Genomic DNA, 20,428 nt, shown 5'->3' with positions numbered 1-20,428 from the left:
CATAATTTTATCACATTCAGGCTTCCTCACATATGTGTTTGTGTCCGTATGTGTAATCATTGCATAAGTATATATTTAGTTGACATTAATAAAAATACTCTGAAAGTCAAAATCTTACAAAAATAAATGTTGAAAACTTTCTTTATGTATAACTGGAAAAAATAAAATACTACTAAATGTAAAAAATAACCCCCCCCAAAAAAAGCTTATAAGGGAAAAGAGGGAAACATGTTAAAAGTTAAAATGTTTATTTGAAAGATATATTTAAGGGGCAGCTAGGTGGTGCAGTGGTTAGAGCACCAGCCCTGGAATCAGGAGGACCAGAGTTCAAATCTGATCTCAGACACAACACTTCCTAGCTGTGTGACCCTGAGCAAATCATTTAACCCCAATTGCCTTAGCAAAAAACAAAAAACAAAAAAACAAAAACATATTTAAGAGATGCACGTGCTTAAGTAAGTCTATAAACTTTCCATGCCTGATCTAACCCATAAACCAATCTCTCTACCAAATAATCATTACAAGAAACAGATTTATAAATAAAAAATGATTCATTCTTTACAAGAGCTGCAAAATACATTTTTTCTTCAATGAAGTCTAACAATTAAGAAATATTTAGATAAATGCTAAAAACATGAGAATAGGATTAAGATAAATGAGCATTCCAAGAAGCTTAAGTAAAAGGAAGTTAACACATGATTTTGATGACACAGCCTATCTTACCACTCTTGCCTAATACTTTATTAACTGAATTTGATTTTGGAAATGGCCAACCACTCCATTATCTTTGCTGAGAAAAGCCCAAATGGGGTCAACTGCAACAACTGAATAGTAACAACACTATCTCCAGAAATAACAGGTTAAGAGACAAGTTGAAAACCTGTGTATCCTTCCTTCTATGGATATAACAAGAGAAGAGTGGAGAACAGAATAGACATTGTGCTGGTGAAAAATCCTAATGTTCACGAGTGGAAGAATCTCTAGATCTGCATCAGTTTACATGTGTTTTCCACAAAGCATCATCTCAAATCTAACCATCTGGGTGAGAGAGCATTAACTAGCAAAACAAAGACATGCATGAATGGCCACTGAAGTTCACTTAGCAAACATCCAGAGTCAATTTTTTCTTAAACCTTTTTTTCTTTTTTGGCTCACAACACAGTATTCTTTGCTGTGAAAAACTGCTGCACATTAAATGTTTAAGTTGGCTACAGTACAGGAAGAGGCACGAGATTCAACATGTCAGCTTCCCTTCAATAAAATCCACTGTTCTCATTCAGTTCTTTCTCAGTTCAATGTTTGGTATACTCTGAAGTTACTCCATTGGTGGAATAGGCAACTTTTGCTTATTTTGCAAATACACTACTTAGTATATTACATGGAGTAATGTAAGTAAATTTACATTAAATAAATTTAATTATGTACAGTCTTTAATCTGCACTAAAATAAGTTTCAAAATTTCATGGTACATCGAGCAAAATGCAAAGAACTTAAGTAATAACCCTGGACGTATGTTTTGTTAACTATCAAAAGTATTATATATTTAACAATATTCTCCAAAATAAAAACTATCTGAGATATGCTTCATGCAGATGTGGACAAAACCAGTTGTCTCCATAAGGAGAAATAGGTCATAGAATTTTTAAAGTTTTAAAGAGACTTTGGGGATCAACTAGTCAAATTTCCTGGACTTGAGGTCGGAAGGCTTATGCTATTCACACCCCAGATGGAATCTGGTACTCACTAACAATGTCATCCTGAGCAAGTTTCTTCCAAGACCTTGGTTTCCTAATTTTTAAAATAAGATTGCTTTTAGCCCTAAGAATTTATGAATCTATGAACTTTATTTTATAAGTGGGGAAAGTGGGCCCAAGTACTGTTGAATCAGACATGAACCCAAACTCCCCAAATCCCAGTCTACTGTTCTTTTTACCTTTTTTTAACAATAGCTTTTTATTTCCAAAATACATGCAAAAATAGTTTTCAATATTCACCCTTGCAAAACCTTGTGTTCCAAATCTTTCTCCTTCCCTTCCCCCCAGACAGCAAGTAATCCAATATATGTTAAACACATGCAATTCTTCTACACATATTTTCACATTTTTCATGCTGCACAAGAAAAATCAGGTCAAAAAGAAAAGGAGAGAAAAAGCAAGCAAACAACAATGAAAAAGGTGCAAATTCTATGTTGTGATCTACATTTAGTCCTCATAGTCCTCTCTCTCGGTATACATAACTCTCTTTATCACAAATCTATTGGAACTGGCCTGAATCACCTAGTTACTGAAAAAAGCCACATCCATCAGAGCTTATGGTATAATCTTGCCGTTGTGTGTGCAATGATTTACTGGTTCTGTTCATTTCACTTATCCTGCTGCTCATTTCATACAGAAAAATATTCCATAACATTCATATACCATAACTTATTCTCCAACTGATGGGCATTCCCTAAATTTCCAGTTTCTTGCCACTACAAAAAGGGCTGACACAAACATTTTTGCATATATGGGTTCTTTCCCTTTTTTATGATCTCTTTGGGATACAGACCCAGTAGAGACACTGCTGGATCAAAAGGTATGTAGGGTTTTATAGCCCTTTGGGCATCTACTGTTCTTTTTTTTTTTTTTCGACAAGATTCATCAATAATCAAATGGAAATAATGAACACCAATATTTTCATATAGATAAGTCACTTACTACTTTGGATTTTGTTAATATCCATTAAGAATAGGCTATGCTTCTCTTTTAAGAAACTACTAAGGGATAACTAGATGATGTAATGAATAGATCACCAGTCCTCAAATTTGGAAGATCTCAGTTCAAATCTTAACACTTAACACTTACTATATGTGTGATCTTGGGCAAGTCACTTAACCCCAATTGCCTTACCAACAAAAAAAAGAAAAAAATCCTATCATACATCTAGAAGCACTCAGAGGCAGTATGTTGTAGTAGAAAATGATCTGTAATTTAATCCCAAGTCTAGCTGGAACAAAAAGAAACAAGTATTAAGTACCTCCTATGTGTTGCTACTGTACAAAGCAATATATAAAAATTATTTAATCAGACACACAATCTTGGGATATAGGTGCTTTGTTTATCTCAGGGGCAGCTAGGTGGCGCAGTGGATAGAGCACCAGCCCTGACTTCAGGAGGACCCGAGTTCAAATCCAGACTCAGACACTTAACACCTAGCTGTGTGACCCTGGGCAAGTCACTTAACCCCAGCCTCAGGGGGGGAAAAAAAAAAAAAAGAATCTCAAAGGACTATTAATTAGTCTTGGGGCACTAGATAGCGCCATAGTGAAGGCTCATCTTCGTGAGTTTAGATCTGGCTTCAGACACTTACTAATAACCCTGTGAGCAAGTTACTTAACCCAATTTGCCTCAGTTTTCTCATCTGTAAAATGAGCAGGGGAAGGAAAAAGGCAAACTGCTTCAGTATCTTTGTCAAGAAAACCCTAAATGGTATCACAGAGAGTCAAATATAATTGAAATGACTTAACAATATCAATTAGCCCCGAACTTACCTGAACAGTAATCATCTTTACAAAATACAAGAAGAGCTATCTAGATTCACCTGCTGGTGATGGGGAACTCACTACCTGATAACATAGCCCATTCCATTTTTTAGATAACTATACTTTCTGATAAATTGCTACTTATATATGACAAACTAAGTCGAGGGTAACCAACAAGCCTCAATGGATCAGTGAGTTAGGGGGATATCTATCCCAAGTATGTGAAGACTTTCTCTGGCAAAATAGATAGAGAATAATCTGTTCCACTGGCCATAAAGAAACCTGAAGCAAACACTGAAGAGTGCTTAGAGCTTGGTCAGAAACTGAAAAGGCCAAGATCATCCACTTCATACTTTGCCACTGCTTGCCATCTTGACTTTTGCCTTGCCACTGAACTTCAAAAATTTTGGAAGAAAGAGACTGATGACTTTGCACAACTCTACTTCACATATCTAATTTACGCTCAAGTCAATCAATTATTATCACTGTCTTCTTTGAAAATTAAGTACAAACAATAAAACTAAAACATATCAAAATGAATTCTTCCCTTTGGAAGTTTCCATTCATTACTCCTAGTTTTTTTCTTTGAGACCAAGCATAACTTAGTGACTTATAATGGAACTTTTGTTGTTGTGCCTACAGAGAGTTTGAGAAAGTTTCTTATAACACAAGTTCACACTGCTAGAAAGTGTCAAAGCTTATTTGGGGACCCAGTTCTTTTGGCTTCAGGTCCAATATATTTAATTTTCTCTTTCAGAGATGCGCTTTAAAAGAAAAAGAGAGGAAGAAAGGAAGAAAAAATGGAGGAAGGAGAGATGGAGGAAAGAGAGAAAGAATGAAAGAAAAAAGAAAAAGGAAGGAAGGAAGGAAGAAAGGAAGGAAGGAAGGAAGGAAGGAAGGAAGGAAGGAAGGAAGGAAGGAAGGAAGGAAGGAAGGAAGGAAGGAAGGAAGGAAGGAAGGAAGGAAGGAAGGAAGGAAGGAAGACACCTATTTGCTTTGGAATGATCTTCTAGCTATATTAATTTAAGCAAATTATAACTCTTCCTCTCTTTTTATCTCCATGGCAAATCTCCAAATGATGACAGCTATATGGTGTGCTATTTCGTTGTTTGTTTAAGAGAGATTTGGAAGTAGGATCCGTGTCAATCTTCTCATTTAAATGTCATTAATTAGCTTCCCCTAGAAAATTACTGTCTCTTCTATGAGAATGTAGCATAGTACCAATCTCTCTATAATTTAACTTATTTTTAATTAGAAAAAGATTGTTAATGTGGAAATGGTTTTGAAACACAGTTTCATCACTAAAAGATCTAAAACCTACAATCAATCTACATGTACTTGTTAAGCATCTTCTATGGACCAGGTATGGTGCTAGGAATGCAAGCACAAAAGGTGAACTTTGTATACTCAAGAAGTGGAGAAAGCTATTTATACCACACTCCCAGGTAAGGACATATAGGATATGTGCAAAATTAAAAGAAAGTGGCTGGAGGGTGAATATTAATAAATAAATGGAGGAATCAGAAAAAAGCTTGTTTTATACCAGGAATAATAAAAATTAATTTAGCTATAACATAGAGCAGGAAGAATAATAACGTATAATCAATCTTTTCTATCTCACAAGATAAGCAGGAATCAGATTGTAAAGAGGTTTTTATGTGAAAACTAGGAAGTATGTATTTATCCTAGAAGCAATGAAGGTTTCTAAGATATAGCCTATACTTTCACAATATCCATTTGGCAACTGTGTAAAGGACAACAGGCTAAGGAGAATAAAGTGAGAAAGAATTAGGACACTGCAATAGCCCATGTGAGAAGTAATTGGGATTTGGACTAGGATGATTGTGGTATGAACAGAGAGAAGGATGTGAATGGAAGATTATGTCAAGAAGGTAGAATTGACAAGACTTGTCAAATGATTGGATATACAGATGGGTGAGAGTTAAGATTCTCCTACCTAGATTACCTCTTACCTAGATTATGAAACAAGTTACTGAAAGAATGGTGGTACCTTTGACAAAAATAGGAAAATTAAAAGGTGAATTCTATTTTGACTATGTAAGTTCTTAAACTAATATGTTACAATATTTATATTCACCAAATATAACACTTAACAGATAACTAAATTTAACATTTAAATTAAAGCATTTTCCCAGTTAAAAAAAGAAAAGAATAATAGTTGGATACATAAATTCATCTAAAGTTTGGTGGTTCTTATTATAAATGAAGCTACCCAAGTTAAAATCACTCTAGGCTAAAAGCCTTAGACAAAAGCCTGCAAGTAAAAATTACTTTATCTTCAGTCACCTATCTTTCTCTAGAAGATAAATAGGTCTAATAAAATAAGCTTTACTTGACAGATCCGAATTGACTATAATGATTCCTTTAAGGAAAGAAAGAAGTTAATGACTGATTAATTAGTAATAGTTGAAGATGAACAAGATTTTTTGTGTTAATCATGAAAGGCCCAGAAGTAAAAATGGGTGAGATTTATAAATCAGGTTCAACAAAGAAATTAATGGAAAAACTTTTTAAGTTTGGGAAATGATGAAAAATTAATCTCAAAATATAATTGTGAAAAGAATAATCGGAATGTACAAAAGCAAAAGGAGGATTTAAAAACTCACTCGATGATATTTATTAAATACTTCTGGGAAAGCACAGTATTTGGTCAAGGAAAGTTATAAAGTTTAGATAAAACAGTGTTTTGCCTATAAAAACTTGGAGTAGTAAGGAGAAAAAAGACATTAAAATGGACAACTAAAAGAATTTGCCACAATAAGGGTATTAGACACAAAATGCAATACTACTATGTGATATCTGAGAAGGAAAGAATATCTTATAAATATAAGAGGGTCATGAGATTAAAAGTAAAAGCGATTTATTGAATAACTAAAACTGGAGATCTAAATTTGTGGGCTTCCTACATCAATGAGGAAAAGAGTTATACTTATTGTCAAGGACTACAAATTAAAATAGGAATACATAAATAAGGAAATAAATATATACCTTCTAGAGAAGTTCTCTAATTGAGCTCAATTATATATATGTGTATGCTACACAGGTGCATTGTTACTTTTTCTAAATATATGTTGATATTTTAACAAAACATAAACTGATTTAAATTCAGTCATATTTTCTCAATTAATGGATATTACTGCTACAACTGCTACCAAGTGAAAATTAATGATTTTTTATGCCTAAAAAAAGTATTCAAACTAATTTTATCCAACCTTTTTTTTTACTATAATTAGAGAAAATACAATCCAGAAAGAATTGTTGAAAAATTACAAAATTCAGTATTATAAGAACTCCTACTGACTTTAATAAGTATTGTTGACAGACTGTTAAGAACAGCATAGAAGAATTTAGCCCATCTCTTCAGGACATGCCCTTATCCTTGATCAATATGGCTCCATCAGTGCTAAGGAGTTGGGATGTACCAGAGATCTATGTCCCATAATTAATCTTTTATACCTTTTGGATTGCTCTTATCAGCATAAAATTGAATCTCATCTGCCTTCTTGTTGATCCAAGAATGCCATATCTCTCTAAGCTTTGCGTGTACTTTACTTCTGATCTGAGTTAAATGCTACCTTCTTAGAGACAGATGAACCATACAGTTGGTAAATCCTGTAGAGTTCTCATGTTTTGTTAAGCAGCTTCTAAATACCCCCCAAAATTTTATCAATCCAATGCTGATGTTTTTTATAAGTCCTATGGTCCATATGAGTAAATGCAAAGCTGAAAACTAAATTTCTAAAAGCTGAGCACTCTTTTTCCCTTCCACTATTGCTGTATACTGACTGAGCTTTCCCTTCAGGTCAGTAATTAACTGTTCATGTACAGAAAAGTATAGACATATACTCTCCTAATAATAGTCTTGCCTTGGAGCTGCTACTTTTGCTCAAAGTGAATGTTTAGCTTGTAGAGGATGAATTTATGATTGGTTCAGCACTCTATAACATATATCATCTCAGTCATTCTCATATCCTGCCTATCTCTTCTCCTTACAATGATAGCCACATTTTGTTGAGATTTCATGTGTTTTGAGATATAGAAATCTTTAGTAGTAAGTAACCATTCTAAGAGACTTCCATGTCTCTAGCTGAACCTTTAACTAAAGAAGTAGTATTAAATGCCATCCAATTCATCTAGAGTGGCAAAGCACCTGGCACAGATTCCAGCCCATCAGAGATCTACACTGATCACACAGAAGCAATTATGTGACAAGAGGAAGGTGTCCTTCAAGAGATCGAGTGCCTTCGCTGTTCATCTCTCTAAAGGAAAAAGAAACAAGATGTCCTGGATCTCTCAGTCCCTGGTGGAAAGATTCTTACCAGAATTCTCTTTAACGACTGATCTTCTATTTGGAAAGTTGTCATCTGCTAGTGTGGTTTCAGAAAGAGCCAAGGAAGGATCTACATGGTGTCTGCTGCCAGATAATTCTAGAAGAAATGCCAGAAACAAAGCAGAGGTCTATACACAGCATTCACTGACCTGATCAAGGTCTTTACTACTGCCTGTCATATAGTACTTTGTGGAAGATCATAGCAAAATTTGGTTGCCTGGAGAAAGTCATCATTATGTGTTCTAGCTTCATGATGGCATGAATTCTGAATGAAGGATAATGCTCTCAGACTTTCCCAGTCACCGATGGAGTTAAGCAGGGCTCTACATTTTTTCTCATGTTTTTTAACATGATGTTCTCACAATGTCCTTCTGTGAGGATGATAATGGCATCAGGGTCAACTACTGCACTGGCGATAAACTATTTAACTTAAAAAGACTTCAAACCAAGACTAAAGTGGAGGGAGAGTTAGTGGTGACATTCTGTTCACAGATGATTGTGCAATATAGCCTCCAATTTCAACAAATGATGCAGATGCAACAGAGCATAGATCCACTGTCTGCAACTCGTGGTAATTTTGGCCTGACAATTAACACCAAGAAAACAGAAGTCCTCGATCATCCAACATTACACCAATGATACACAGAACCACTGGTTACAGTAAATGAAGAAATATTGGATGCTATGAATAAGTTCACTCACGTTGGCAATATACTTCCTAGGAATGTCCACATAGATGATGAGATTAATACATGCATTGTCAGAATTTTGGGAGCTCCAAAAGAAAGTATGATAGATGGGGCAGCTAGTCAGGAGGACCTGAGTTCAAATCTGATCTCAGACACTTAACACTTCCTAGCTGTGTGACCCTGAGCAAGTCACTTAACCCCAATTGCCTCAGGAAAAAAAAAAGTATAATAGAGAAGTACTAGACTGCGTACTAAACTAAAGATTTACAAAGCCATTGTATTGATCTCATTATTGTAAGCCTGTAAAACTTGGACATGCCACCAGCACCATGGCAGCAAAATAAATAGCTTCCATTTGACATGTCTTGGGAAGATTCTGAAAATTACTTGGCAGTTCCATTGCAGGAAACTGAATCACTTTTATTTGAATTGTCTTAGGAAGACAACCTGACAAGATAAGGTACCAGACACTGAAGTCCTCTCCTGAGAAGAACTGCCAAGTATTCTGCAAAAAGAACAGTTCTGATAAACTTGTTATCCTACAGCCTGAATGTCAAAAGCATGCTTACCTTTTTTAAAAGATTATTTTACAGATAATTCTCAAATAAAGCATTCACACAGTGGTCAGAAGAAGCAGTAAATGAACACTCTCAAGGTTTCTCTAAAGAATTTAAGTACCAATTATGAGACAGGAGACATTGGCAGAGAATTTCCCAATATAATATGTCTCTATCAAAGAGGTAATGCAGAATCACAGTAGTACAGAGAAAATGTGACGTGCACAAATAAATACAAAGCACTCTATAAAATGTTCTAACAAAAGACTTGAGCTTGACTTAAAGTTGAGTCTTTCAAACTTATACTAGACTGCTCAGCCACAATTGAAAATGCTGTACCCTGACCTCAACATCATGATGTCATGGGTCCTCTTCAAAAACAAAGGACAAACACCATTATCACAAATTTCACCATGTTATACATATATAACATATGCCTAACTACTTAGTAGCTAGAAAACTGGTCCTGGAGGCAGGAAGGCCCAGGTTCAAGCCCTGTCTCTGGCTGGCCCATACCAATTATGTGTCTGTGGACAAATAAATTAGCTTCTCATGCTTCAGACAACTCCCCAAAGTGGTTAATTTTGGATGAGTTGTTAATCGGCATCAGGTAAAAGAATTTCCCCAGACCTATGAAAAGTCTATTAGGATCACTTGTCCTCCCCTTCCTCCAAAAAAAAAAAAAAACCTTCCTTATCTAGTTATCTAAATCTATTTTATCAGAATATCAGAGAGTGGGCAGCAAGTGATGGAGAGAAAGCAGAATAAATAATGTGCATAAATAATAACTGATCAGATGTCATAGTTTGCACATCTGATTTTATTACAGGTATTATAAGTTATATAGGTATTATTTTCTCCATTTTTTAGATTTCTCTTTATTATCCAGAATTCTATTCTATATGCATAATTTGTTATGTTTTATACAAGTAAAGGAAACTAAAAGATTAACTGACCTACCTCAAGATCACACAACTAGTAAGTAGAAGAAAACATTTGACTACAATCTTTAGACTGTAAATTTAGCATTCTTTCTACTATACCAATTTCCCATAGTTTTTGTTTTTCTTGTTTTTTAATAATTTTTCAGTTGTGTCATACACTTTGAGACTCATTTGAAGTTTTTTTGGCAAAGGCACTAGAGTATTTTGTCATTTCCAACTTCAGCACATTTCATACATGAAGAAACTGAGGCAAAGTGTTAAGAGACTTGCCTAGAGTCACATAGTTATTAACTGTCTGAAGATGAGGCTTCCTGACTCCAGGCCCAGTGTCTATCCACTGCACCATCTAACAGCCATATTTCTTATACTGTAACTATCAATCAAAAACAAATATGTTTCTCCCTGGTGTGCACATAATTTTCCAATAACTAATATTATGGCACTCTTATGCTTCTAAACCTGAATAGTGGATAAGCATAGAGCTCAAAAGACTGAAGCTTTTATATTTCTGTCATTGCCTCACTTGAAGAAGCCCAAAGTAAAAGATAACACTGATGATTAGAAAGTAACCTAATCAATAAATCAATCATTTAAAATTCAGTAAGTATAAACTATGTGCCAGGCACTACTCTAAACACCAGGAAAACAAATCAAGAGTAAAACAATCCCTACCCCTAAGATTTTGCTTCTAATCTAATAAGGGAACAAGATGGGGATCACCTGCTCAGGCTTAAGACCAAGGCAAAAAAAAAAAAAAAAAAACCCCAACAAGAATTAAAAGTTGAGTACTCTAGGTCCCTGGAACTGTCCTCCAGAGCAAAAAGCCCCCCAAAAAAGATCTCACAATAGTTCATTTATCTACAAAGTGCAATCTCACCATAAAAACTATATCCAAAGACACAGGCAATACATGTAGAGAAGTGAGAAGGTTGGACTTAAATGATCTCAAAATAAAATTCCTCTAACTCTAACATACTATGAAATGTTGAGTCTAGGACTATTCTCCCAAAGTTATCATTGGCACTAAATTTACATTTTCCAGAGCTGTTCAGCAATTTTGACCTTAAACAAATAAAGTTCCACACATAAATGATATTGTTAGAGATGCCTGAAAATAATCCTCTCTGAATTGCTTCTGTTGCAATGACTTTTTTAACTTTAGGAAAAATGGGAGTAGGGGTTATCTACATTTTACCCAAAATATGTATTGAGTTTCAAAAGATATAGTGACTAACTTAGAGCTGGACATTTATATTTTCCCCTTTTGTGTGAATGATATTCAAAAATTTATTGGATGACTCTTAATTTGCAGGCTTAGTTGACTGTCTCCCTTGTTAGTATATTTCCTTGTGTAATTATTTATTCAAAAGTATTTCAGAAAACACTATATGGGGTAAATGAAAATCGGTTTGTCATCCGGAATAGACTACAGGTGTCAAACTCTACCAATCAGATAAAATTTTTTATGCAATAGATATTTGGTAATGAGAAAGAGGGAGAAAGTAGAGGGAAGAATAGGGAGAAAATGAAAATCTAGGCACAGAAAGAAAGAAAAGGGAAAAAAGGAAGAAAAAAAGAAAGGAAGGAAAGGAAGAAAAAAGAAAAGAATGAAAAGAGGGTCATACGGATATGTTTTTGAAATGCATAAAAGTGAACAGAAGGAAGGACAGAAGAAATCACAAACAAGCAGGGCAGCTTTGAAAGTAACAAGCTGAATTTATTATATACTCAAAAAGGAAAAAAAGCAGGCTGCAGTGAATAGAGATTCACAGTTTCATGTAAAACCCTCTCCCCATTCTACTGTGTTTATTGAAGAGCTCATTTTAAAAGAGCTTTTTTTTTTCTTTTTTTTACAGTATCTCTGGTACTGTCTTACCAAATTCAGAATATTTTAAATGGGGGGGATAAATAACCAATAAAAAAGAAAAAAAAAAACCTTTCAAATTGGTTGATTCCCATTCTATTACATTAAAACTAGTTCTATCTGGTTGGGTTACAAAGTGGATCTTTCTCAAAAAAATTCTTTCTTTGCACCAGAGCCTTTCATTTGGCATGCAGTCTCCTATTATCTCTTCACTAGGAATTTTGTCTTTGGCACATTCAGAGACCAACTTGAATTTTGGACAGTGATGTAGCATTTTAATAGTTTGGATTCTAGTATCAATTTGGATCCATCTCTCACAGAATTACTAAAGGCAGCCTTAAGAGTTTTCTACCATTAATGTATGTTTCCAACTGGACAAAAAGCTAAAGGCAACACAAATCAGTTGAAAGAGCACTAGCCCCAAAACTAGCAGTCAAAAAATCCTTTTAGTTTAGGTTTATGAGAATGATACTAAATGGCTAAATTTGCTCATTACTTAGTCACTTTATTAAGATAATGTAAGCACAAAAAAATTCCACTTTTGCGAAAACAACTATGCTGAAAGCAAAAATGTTAAGTTCAAACCTCATCATGGTGAGGAGACAGGAAAATAAAATTACCATTTTTTTCTGAAGTTGAGACTAACCATTTTGGTCTTCTGTTACTGGGGCTATTTTCCATCTGGAAAAAAAATATGTATGTTAGAGTATCTTCTGCCTTCACATAGTTTTCTTTTTCACTCTTCCAGAGTCCTTAAAGCCAATATTTTTAGGTGTTTGTAAATCTCTCTCTGTTCTAAGTTGAATCCCTAAATTGGGATTCACTTTCTTCATTCACCTACCTCTGGAAAAAAGGGCTATATTAAGGGGTAAAGAATTCCCTGAAGAAAGTCAAGTCACATATGAACATTGAGGATGGGTGGTAGAGATACTGTCTTAGCAGGGCTTGTATTTTGGATGTGTATTTGGCTGGGTCAACATTTGTCTAAGATAATTGATCAAATTCAGGTGATTCCTATAGAGATAAATAATGCCATTAGAAGCAATCTGAAAAAGTATTTGAGAGACTGTGAAACCCTTCTCAGAAAACTGAAGGAACTGTGATATTTCCATCACTTTTGATGATTTAAATGAGGGACTTCTTGAGGAAAACCACATTGTATATAGTATTAACAAAATTATGTGATTATCAACTGTAATGGACTTGGCTATTCTCAACAACTCAGTGATACAAAACATTTCCAATAACTTGGGATGGAAAATGTCATCCATATCCAGAGAGAGAATTATAGGGACTGAAGGTGGATTGAAGCAGTTTTTTTCCATCTTTATTTTTTCTTTCTCATGTTTTTTTTTTCCCTTTTGATTTGATTTTTCTGCACAACATGAGAAATTTGGAATTATGTTTAAAAGGATTGTACATGTATAACCCACATCAGATTGCTTGCTATCTTGGGGAGGCAGAAGATAAAGAAAAGAGGGAGAAAAATTTGGAACACAAAGTCTTGCAAAAATGAATGTTGAAAACTATATATGTATTTGGAAAAATAAAATACTATTTAGAAAAAGAAATAAGAGAAAAAAATAAGTTATTCTTATTTATTGAAGTGAATAATTAGCTAAGAAGATGGTGTCATAGAATAATGATCAGCTGCCTAGATTGAATCTTGTAATCCAGAAATGATATCTTTGTTATCAAGAATTTAGCAAATCTCATAAAGAAAAGCCAAGAAAACTCTATTTGGGGATAGCATAAGCTGGAAAGGGAAGTCATTATGGTGGGATGATGAAACTGGTATCCAAAAAAAGATATTAACAGGAAAATTTGGTTTAACCTAAGCAAAAGAAAATCAATAGAGAGCAATGTAAATTCTTAACCTGAAATTCAATTGTACAAGAACCAGAGAAGAACTTCCCTCCTTTTTATCAGAGAGAAAAACCAACTATAAACTCGTGTGAAAAAAATGGTGTTTTAATGCATTGTAAAATGAGTAAGTTGACAGTATTACAAGACAGCCAAAGAGCTAATGTGATTGTTACATTAACAAAGATATAGATATATATATATATATATAGATATCTATACATATAGATATCTATATATATATATATATCTATATCTTTATATATAACTGATTTGCTCATGATAATACATCTTGCAATTATCAGAGATGGGATTTAAAAAGAAAATTTTCTAACTTCTATCTAGTATATTGACTCTTTTCCGAGTGGTAAAATGGTCATATTCTATTCTGGTGAGCCCAATGATCACAGTCAAATTTTAGACATTTAACATATTATTTCACATTGAGAGGAAGGAAATCTGGATGGTGAGGTTATTCAAAACCAAGCTCTACAAGTATCAATTAAGACAATCAATGATGTTCAGCCTGTGAAAAGTAAATGTAATTCAATAGATCTGTGACTTAACTGACATCAGTCCTCCCTTCAATAATACAGACCACAATCTATACATTCCTCATCCTATATAATTATCCTTCATGTACCCGTAACACTTTCATAGAGGCCATATCCAATGTACCACATTCTGCTGGAACTCTATCTTCCCAGAAATCAGCCGGAGTCAGGATCACTAAACGTCTTTATTCTAGATCTTTTACCATCACCCTCCAAGGCCAGGTCACGAGTGCGAGAGAGCTTGAGTTCCACCACCCAAGTTTCTCCTCCTCCTCCCACACAAGTCACTTCCCCCTCTTTGTCCCACCAATCAAGTCAGCACAGAACAGCTGGGGAGGGTCAATCTTCAAACAAGTTAATAGGGAACTGTCCAATTGGCAATTAGTCTCACGTACTTCATTATCCAAGTGCATTGCTCAGTTCTTGCCCTTTACAACATTCCTTTAGATTTCTTGATATGTGAGGATAAGAATAATGCACACAGGATGTCCAATCATAATTCTTTACTCTAACTACATGACATGCCCACCACCCTTTCCAACCATATATTTCTCTGATGATATACTTTAATACTACTCTTCCTATGAAATTGTTCACTAGTAATATATTGTAACTTAATTGTGTTTGCTGTTCTTTATGTATGATCTGTAACTAGAATTGTTTCAGGAACCCTGGTATTTCTATTTGATGCTATATAACATTACCAGAAATCTATAGCTATAAAAAAGAGAGAGACAAATGAGACCACGCTCAAAGAAGATAAAAAGAGGAAGGAAAGGATTGAGGAAAGAAGAGAGGAAGGAAACAATCTAACATGTATATAAGTGCTTACTATGTACCAAGCACTAAGTTAAGTACTTTACAATTATTACCTCATTTTATCCTTACAATAATCATAAAAGGTAGGTGCTCTTATTAAATCCACTTAACAGTTGAGAAAACTGAGGCAGACAGAGATTAGGTGACAACTGTATTAGGGAAAGTCTGAAGCCAGATTTGAACTTTCCATCCACTCTGTTTGTCTGTGATATACCATCTGTGTTTGTCTGTGATATACCATCTTCAAGAAAAATGCATTCTATTGGAGATACATATGCATGCAAATAAATAATTTATTTCCTTAAAATAAATACAAAGCAATTTGGGTAAATGTTGTGATACAGGAGCCACCTGCCAGTGACTGCTGGAGGTCTAACTCAGACCTGTAGAACGGATCTCTTCATGTGAGAGGAAAATGATGATACAAGGAGACTGAGAGACAATTACTGTTCTCTGACCTCTCTTCTCTTCCCTCTTGCCTCTAATTTATTTCATTCCCAATCCACAAGGAACATCTGCCTTAGTAAAGGCTGCTTTGCAACTCTTTCAAATGTTATGATTCACAACTGTGGAGCCTCTCAGAGAATTGACCTGCCCCTTCACCTGGGAATGGTACTTAACAAGTAAAAAAGGAAAGAAATCAAGAAGTGCCTAGTGTGTATTGATTAGAGAAATGTAAATTAAAACGACTCTGAGGTATCACCTCATACCTCTCAGATTGACTAAGGTGACAGGAAAAGATAAACAACGAATGTTGGAGGGAATGCGGGAAAACTGGGACACTGATACATTGTTGGTGGAACTGTGAATGGATCCAGCCATTCTGGAGAGCAATTTGGAACTATGCCCAAAGGGCTATCAAACTGTACATATTCTTTAATCCAGCAGTATTTCTACTGGACTTATATCCCAAAGAGATGTTAAAGGAGGGAAAGGCACCCACATGTGCAAAAATGTTTGTGGCAGCCCTTTTTGTAGTGGGCAGAAACTGGAAATTGAGTGGATGCCCATCAGTTGGAGAATGGCTGAATAAATTATGGTATATGAATGCTATGGAATACAATTGTTTTGTAAGAAATGACCAGCAGTTCAATTTCAGAGAGGCTTAAGAGACTTACAGGAACTGATGCAAAGTGAAGTGAGCAGAACCAGGAGATCATTATACACGACAATAACAATACTATATGATGATCAATTCTGATGGATATGGTTCCCTTCAAAAATGAGATGATTCAAACTAGTTCCACTTGTTCAGTGATGAATGAAGCCATCTACACCCGGAGAGAGAACCATGGGAACACAGTGTGGAACTCTCTGTTGTTATTTGCTTGCATTTTGTTTTCTTTCTCCGTTTTTCTTTTTCTTCCTTCTTGATTTGATTTTTCTTATGCAACAAGATAACTGTATAAATATACATACATATATTGGATCTAACATGTATTTCCACATATTCAATATGTATTGGACTAGCTGCCAGCTAGGGGAGGGAGAGGGGAAAGTGGGGAAAATTTGGAACAAAAAGTTATGCAAGAGTCAATGTTGGAAAAATTACCCATGCATATGCTTTGTAAATAAAAAGCTTTAATAAAAAAGAATATGTATTTTAAAGTTAATATTCATGTATAACCAGAAAAAATAAAACAATTAATTAAAAAAAAGAAATGTCAGGTGTGGATAACACAGAGAGATTTCTGTATATAAGGAATACTGTATGAATCTGACAAACATGGAATATAATCCCTTGTTGATGTAAAGCCTTCCAGATAATAATTTAGAATATTATGGGGACTTCCGGCCAAGATGGCGGCGTGGAGGCAGACAGCTGCTTGAGCTCCTCGTTTTCTCTCAGAACTTACTTCATGACAAGCCTCTGACTTAATGCTTGACCCAGAAAGAAATCCACAAATTATCACCAAGGGAAGACATCCTTGAAAGTGGCCAGAAAAGGTCTGTGTTTGCTCGGGGGAGGGTCAATCAGACTGGGCGCAGATTGAGGGCAGGCAAGCCAGAGCAAGACAGGCAGCTCACACAGCTCAGACCGGAGGGGGAGGGGTGTGATCTCTGCCGTTTCTGTGAAAGGGCTTTTGCCCCAGTGTGGATGCTCCGTCTTGGCAGCAAGCCAGGAGCAGTGGAGAGGGTGTAAACACCGGAGGTGAAGATTAAAACCACAGAAAGCCAGCGTCTCTCAGAGCCCGGCCACCCCCAACCCCCACCTGGACTGACTCGGTGCGTTCTCAGAGCCTCAGAGCGCAGACTCAGTACAGTCATTGCTGTTCTGTTAGTGGCTCTCTGCTGCCCAACCCCCAGTCTGTAGAGGAAGCCCATTAACATCATCCAGCCCCATCCCCCGCAAAACAGACCAATTGTTTCTCTTGTCAGTTTGTTTTCTTTGATTCCTACTCTGACAAAATGAACAAAAAATTCAAAAGGGCTCTAACCATTGACAGCTTCTGTGTGGAGAGGGAGCAGACTTCAAATGCTGAGGAGACTAGGAACAGACTGTCCCCAGATGTATCCCCTGGGAGGGATATAAGCTGCTCCTCAATACAAAAGAACCTCATAGAGGAAATCAAAAAGGCTCTCACAAGAGAGCTGGAAGAGAAATGGGAAAAGGAAAGGGAAGCTTGGCAAGAGAGCCTGGAGAAGTCATCCCATGCATTCAAAGACAGAGTGGATAAAGAAATCAAATCATTGAGAAACAGGATTAGTGAGCTGGAAAAGGTAAACAACTCCAAGGAAAACAGGATTAGTGAGCTGGAAAAGGTAAACAACTCCAAGGAAAACAGGATTAGTGAGCTGGAAAAAGAAATCAGCTCTCTAAAAAATAAAATGGATAAAATGGAAAAAAATTCCATAGAAGATAAAAACTCAATTGGACAATTACAAAGAGATATAAAAAAAGTGAGTGAAGAAAATACATCATTGAAAAATAAACTGGAACAAGTAGAAATGAATGACTCAAGGAGAAACCAAGAGGGAGTCAAGCAAAACCAGAGAAATGAAACAATTGAAAAGACTGTCAAGTACCTTACCAGAAAGACAACAGACCTGGAAAACAGATCCAGGAGAGACAATTTGAGAATAATCGGACTCCCTGAAAAATGTGAGGAAAAAAAGAGCTTGGACACCATTTTCGAGGAAATTATCAAAGAGAACTGCCCAGACGTTTTGGAAACAGAGGGTAAAATAGACATTGAAAAAATTCATTGATCACCTACTGAAAGGGACCCTAAAATCAAAACGCCAAGAAATATAGTGGCCAAGTTCAAGAACCATCAAAGGAAAAGATATTGGAAGCTGCTAGAAAAAAACAATTCAGATATGGAGGATCCACAATAAGGATAACACAGGATCTAGCAGCATCCACATTAAAAGAACGCAGGGCCTGGAACATGATATTCCGAAAGGCTAAGGAACTTGGTATGCAGCCAAGAATAACGTACCCAGTAAGAATGAGCATCGTTTTCCAGGGAAGAAGATGGACATTTAACGAAATAAATGAATTCCATCTATTTTTGATGAAAAAACCAGACCTACATAAAAGGTTTGATCTTCAAATACAGAACTCAAGAGATTTCTAAAAAGGTAAAAAGAAATCTTGAGAACTATACTTCTGTCAAAAAAATATGTAAAGAACATATGTACAATTTGTCTTAGAAACTAGTGGTGGAAAGGAGATTATATCATAAAAAAGTGTAAAGTGGTGGTACTACATCTCATGAAGAGGCAAAGGTAACCTATTATATCTGAGAGAAAGAAAGGAGGGAGATGAACATAGCGTGTATCAATAAACATATTCGATTTATGGTGAAACTTCTTCCACTTCATTGAAAAGTGAAAGGGAAGGAGTAAGCTAAGGGGAAGGGAATACAGTAATTTCGAGGAAAAGGGGTAAAATAAGGGGAGGATCTTTAAGGTGAGGGAGGGATCCTAAAAAGGGAGGGCTGTGAAAAGCAAGCTGTGTTCACCAGTTTAATACTGGGTAGGGGGGTAAAAGGGAAGGAAAGGGGAAAAGCATAAGCAGGGGTTAATAGGATGGCAAGCAATATAGAATTAGTCCTTCTAACCATAAATGTGAATGGGGCAAACTGCCTCATAAAGAGGAAGCAGTTAGCAGACTGGATTAAAAGTCAGAATCCTACTATATGTTGTTTACAGGAAACACACCTGAAACAGGATGAGACATTCAAACTAAAAGTAAAAGGGTGGAGCAGAATCTATTATGCTTCAGGCAAAACCAAAAAAGCAGGAGTAGCCATCCTCATCTCAGATCAAGCAAAAACAAAAATTGATCTAATTAAAAGAGATAAGGAAGGGCATTATATCCTGCTAAAGGGAAGCATCAATAGTGAAGCAGTATCAATATTAAACATGTATGCACCAAGTGGTGCAGCATCTAAATTCTTAAAAGAGAAATTAAGAGAGCTGCAAGAGGAAATAGATAGCAAAACTATAATAGCGGGAGATCTCAACCTTGCACTCTCAGAATTAGATAAATCAAACCACAAAATAAATAAGAAAGAAGTCAAAGAGGTAAATAGAATACTAGAAAAGTTTGATATGATAGATCTTTGGCGAAAGCTAAATGGAGACAGAAAGGAATATACTTTCTTCTCAGCAGTTCATGGAACCTATACAAAAATTGATCATATACTAGGGCATAAAAACCTCAAAATCAAATGCAGTAAGGCAGAAATAGTAAATGCATCCTTTTCAGACCATAATGCAATCAAAATAACATTTAATAAAAAGCCAGGGGAAAATAGACCAAAAAATAATTGGAAACTAAATAATCTTATACTAAAGAATGATTGGGTAAAACAGCAAATCATAGACATAATTAATAACTTCACCCAAGAAAATGACAATAATGAGACCTCATAGCAAAATGTGTGGGATACAGCCAAAGCAGTAATAAGGGGAAGTTTTATATCTCTACAGGCCTACTTGCATAAAATAGAGAAAGAGAGGGCCAACGAATTGGGCTTACAACTAAAATTGCTAGAAAAGGAACAAATTAAAAACCCCCAGACAAACACAAAACTTGAAATTCAAAAAATAAAAGGTGAGATTAATAAAATTGAAAGTAAAAAAACTATTGAATTAATTAATAAAACTAAGAGTTGGTTTTATGAAAAAACCAACAAAATAGACAAACCCTTAGTAAACCTGATTAAAAAAAGGAAAGAAAAAAAAGCAAATTGATAGTCTTGAAAATGAAAAGGGTGAACTCACCACTAATGAAGAGGAAATTAGAATAGTCAGGA

The 20,428-nt window shown here is 35.4% G+C and overlaps 1 protein-coding gene across 4 annotated transcripts in view; it reads right to left on the bottom strand.

Annotated features, from left to right (window-relative positions):
- The window catches only part of PRKD1 (protein kinase D1), a 397,745-nt gene that overhangs the window by 301,256 nt on the left and 76,061 nt on the right, over positions 1-20,428 (bottom strand). Inside the window, exon 1 of one of the 4 annotated variants that reach the window (XM_074289590.1) lies at positions 7,861-10,770. The exons of the other annotated variants lie outside the window; for them this stretch is intronic. Within the exon in view, the coding sequence (XP_074145691.1) occupies positions 7,861-7,905 (45 nt within the window). The 5' untranslated portion in view covers positions 7,906-10,770. Of the gene's footprint in view, positions 1-7,860; positions 10,771-20,428 lie in introns of those variants that run through there. 4 annotated transcript variants of the gene reach the window in all.

Source organism: Sminthopsis crassicaudata, chromosome 2 (genome assembly GCF_048593235.1).
Source record: "Sminthopsis crassicaudata isolate SCR6 chromosome 2, ASM4859323v1, whole genome shotgun sequence".
NCBI classification, from domain to species: Eukaryota; Metazoa; Chordata; class Mammalia; order Dasyuromorphia; family Dasyuridae; genus Sminthopsis; species Sminthopsis crassicaudata.
The sequence above is the reverse complement of the archived record's forward strand: the minus strand, read 5'-3'. Positions and strand labels throughout refer to the sequence as shown.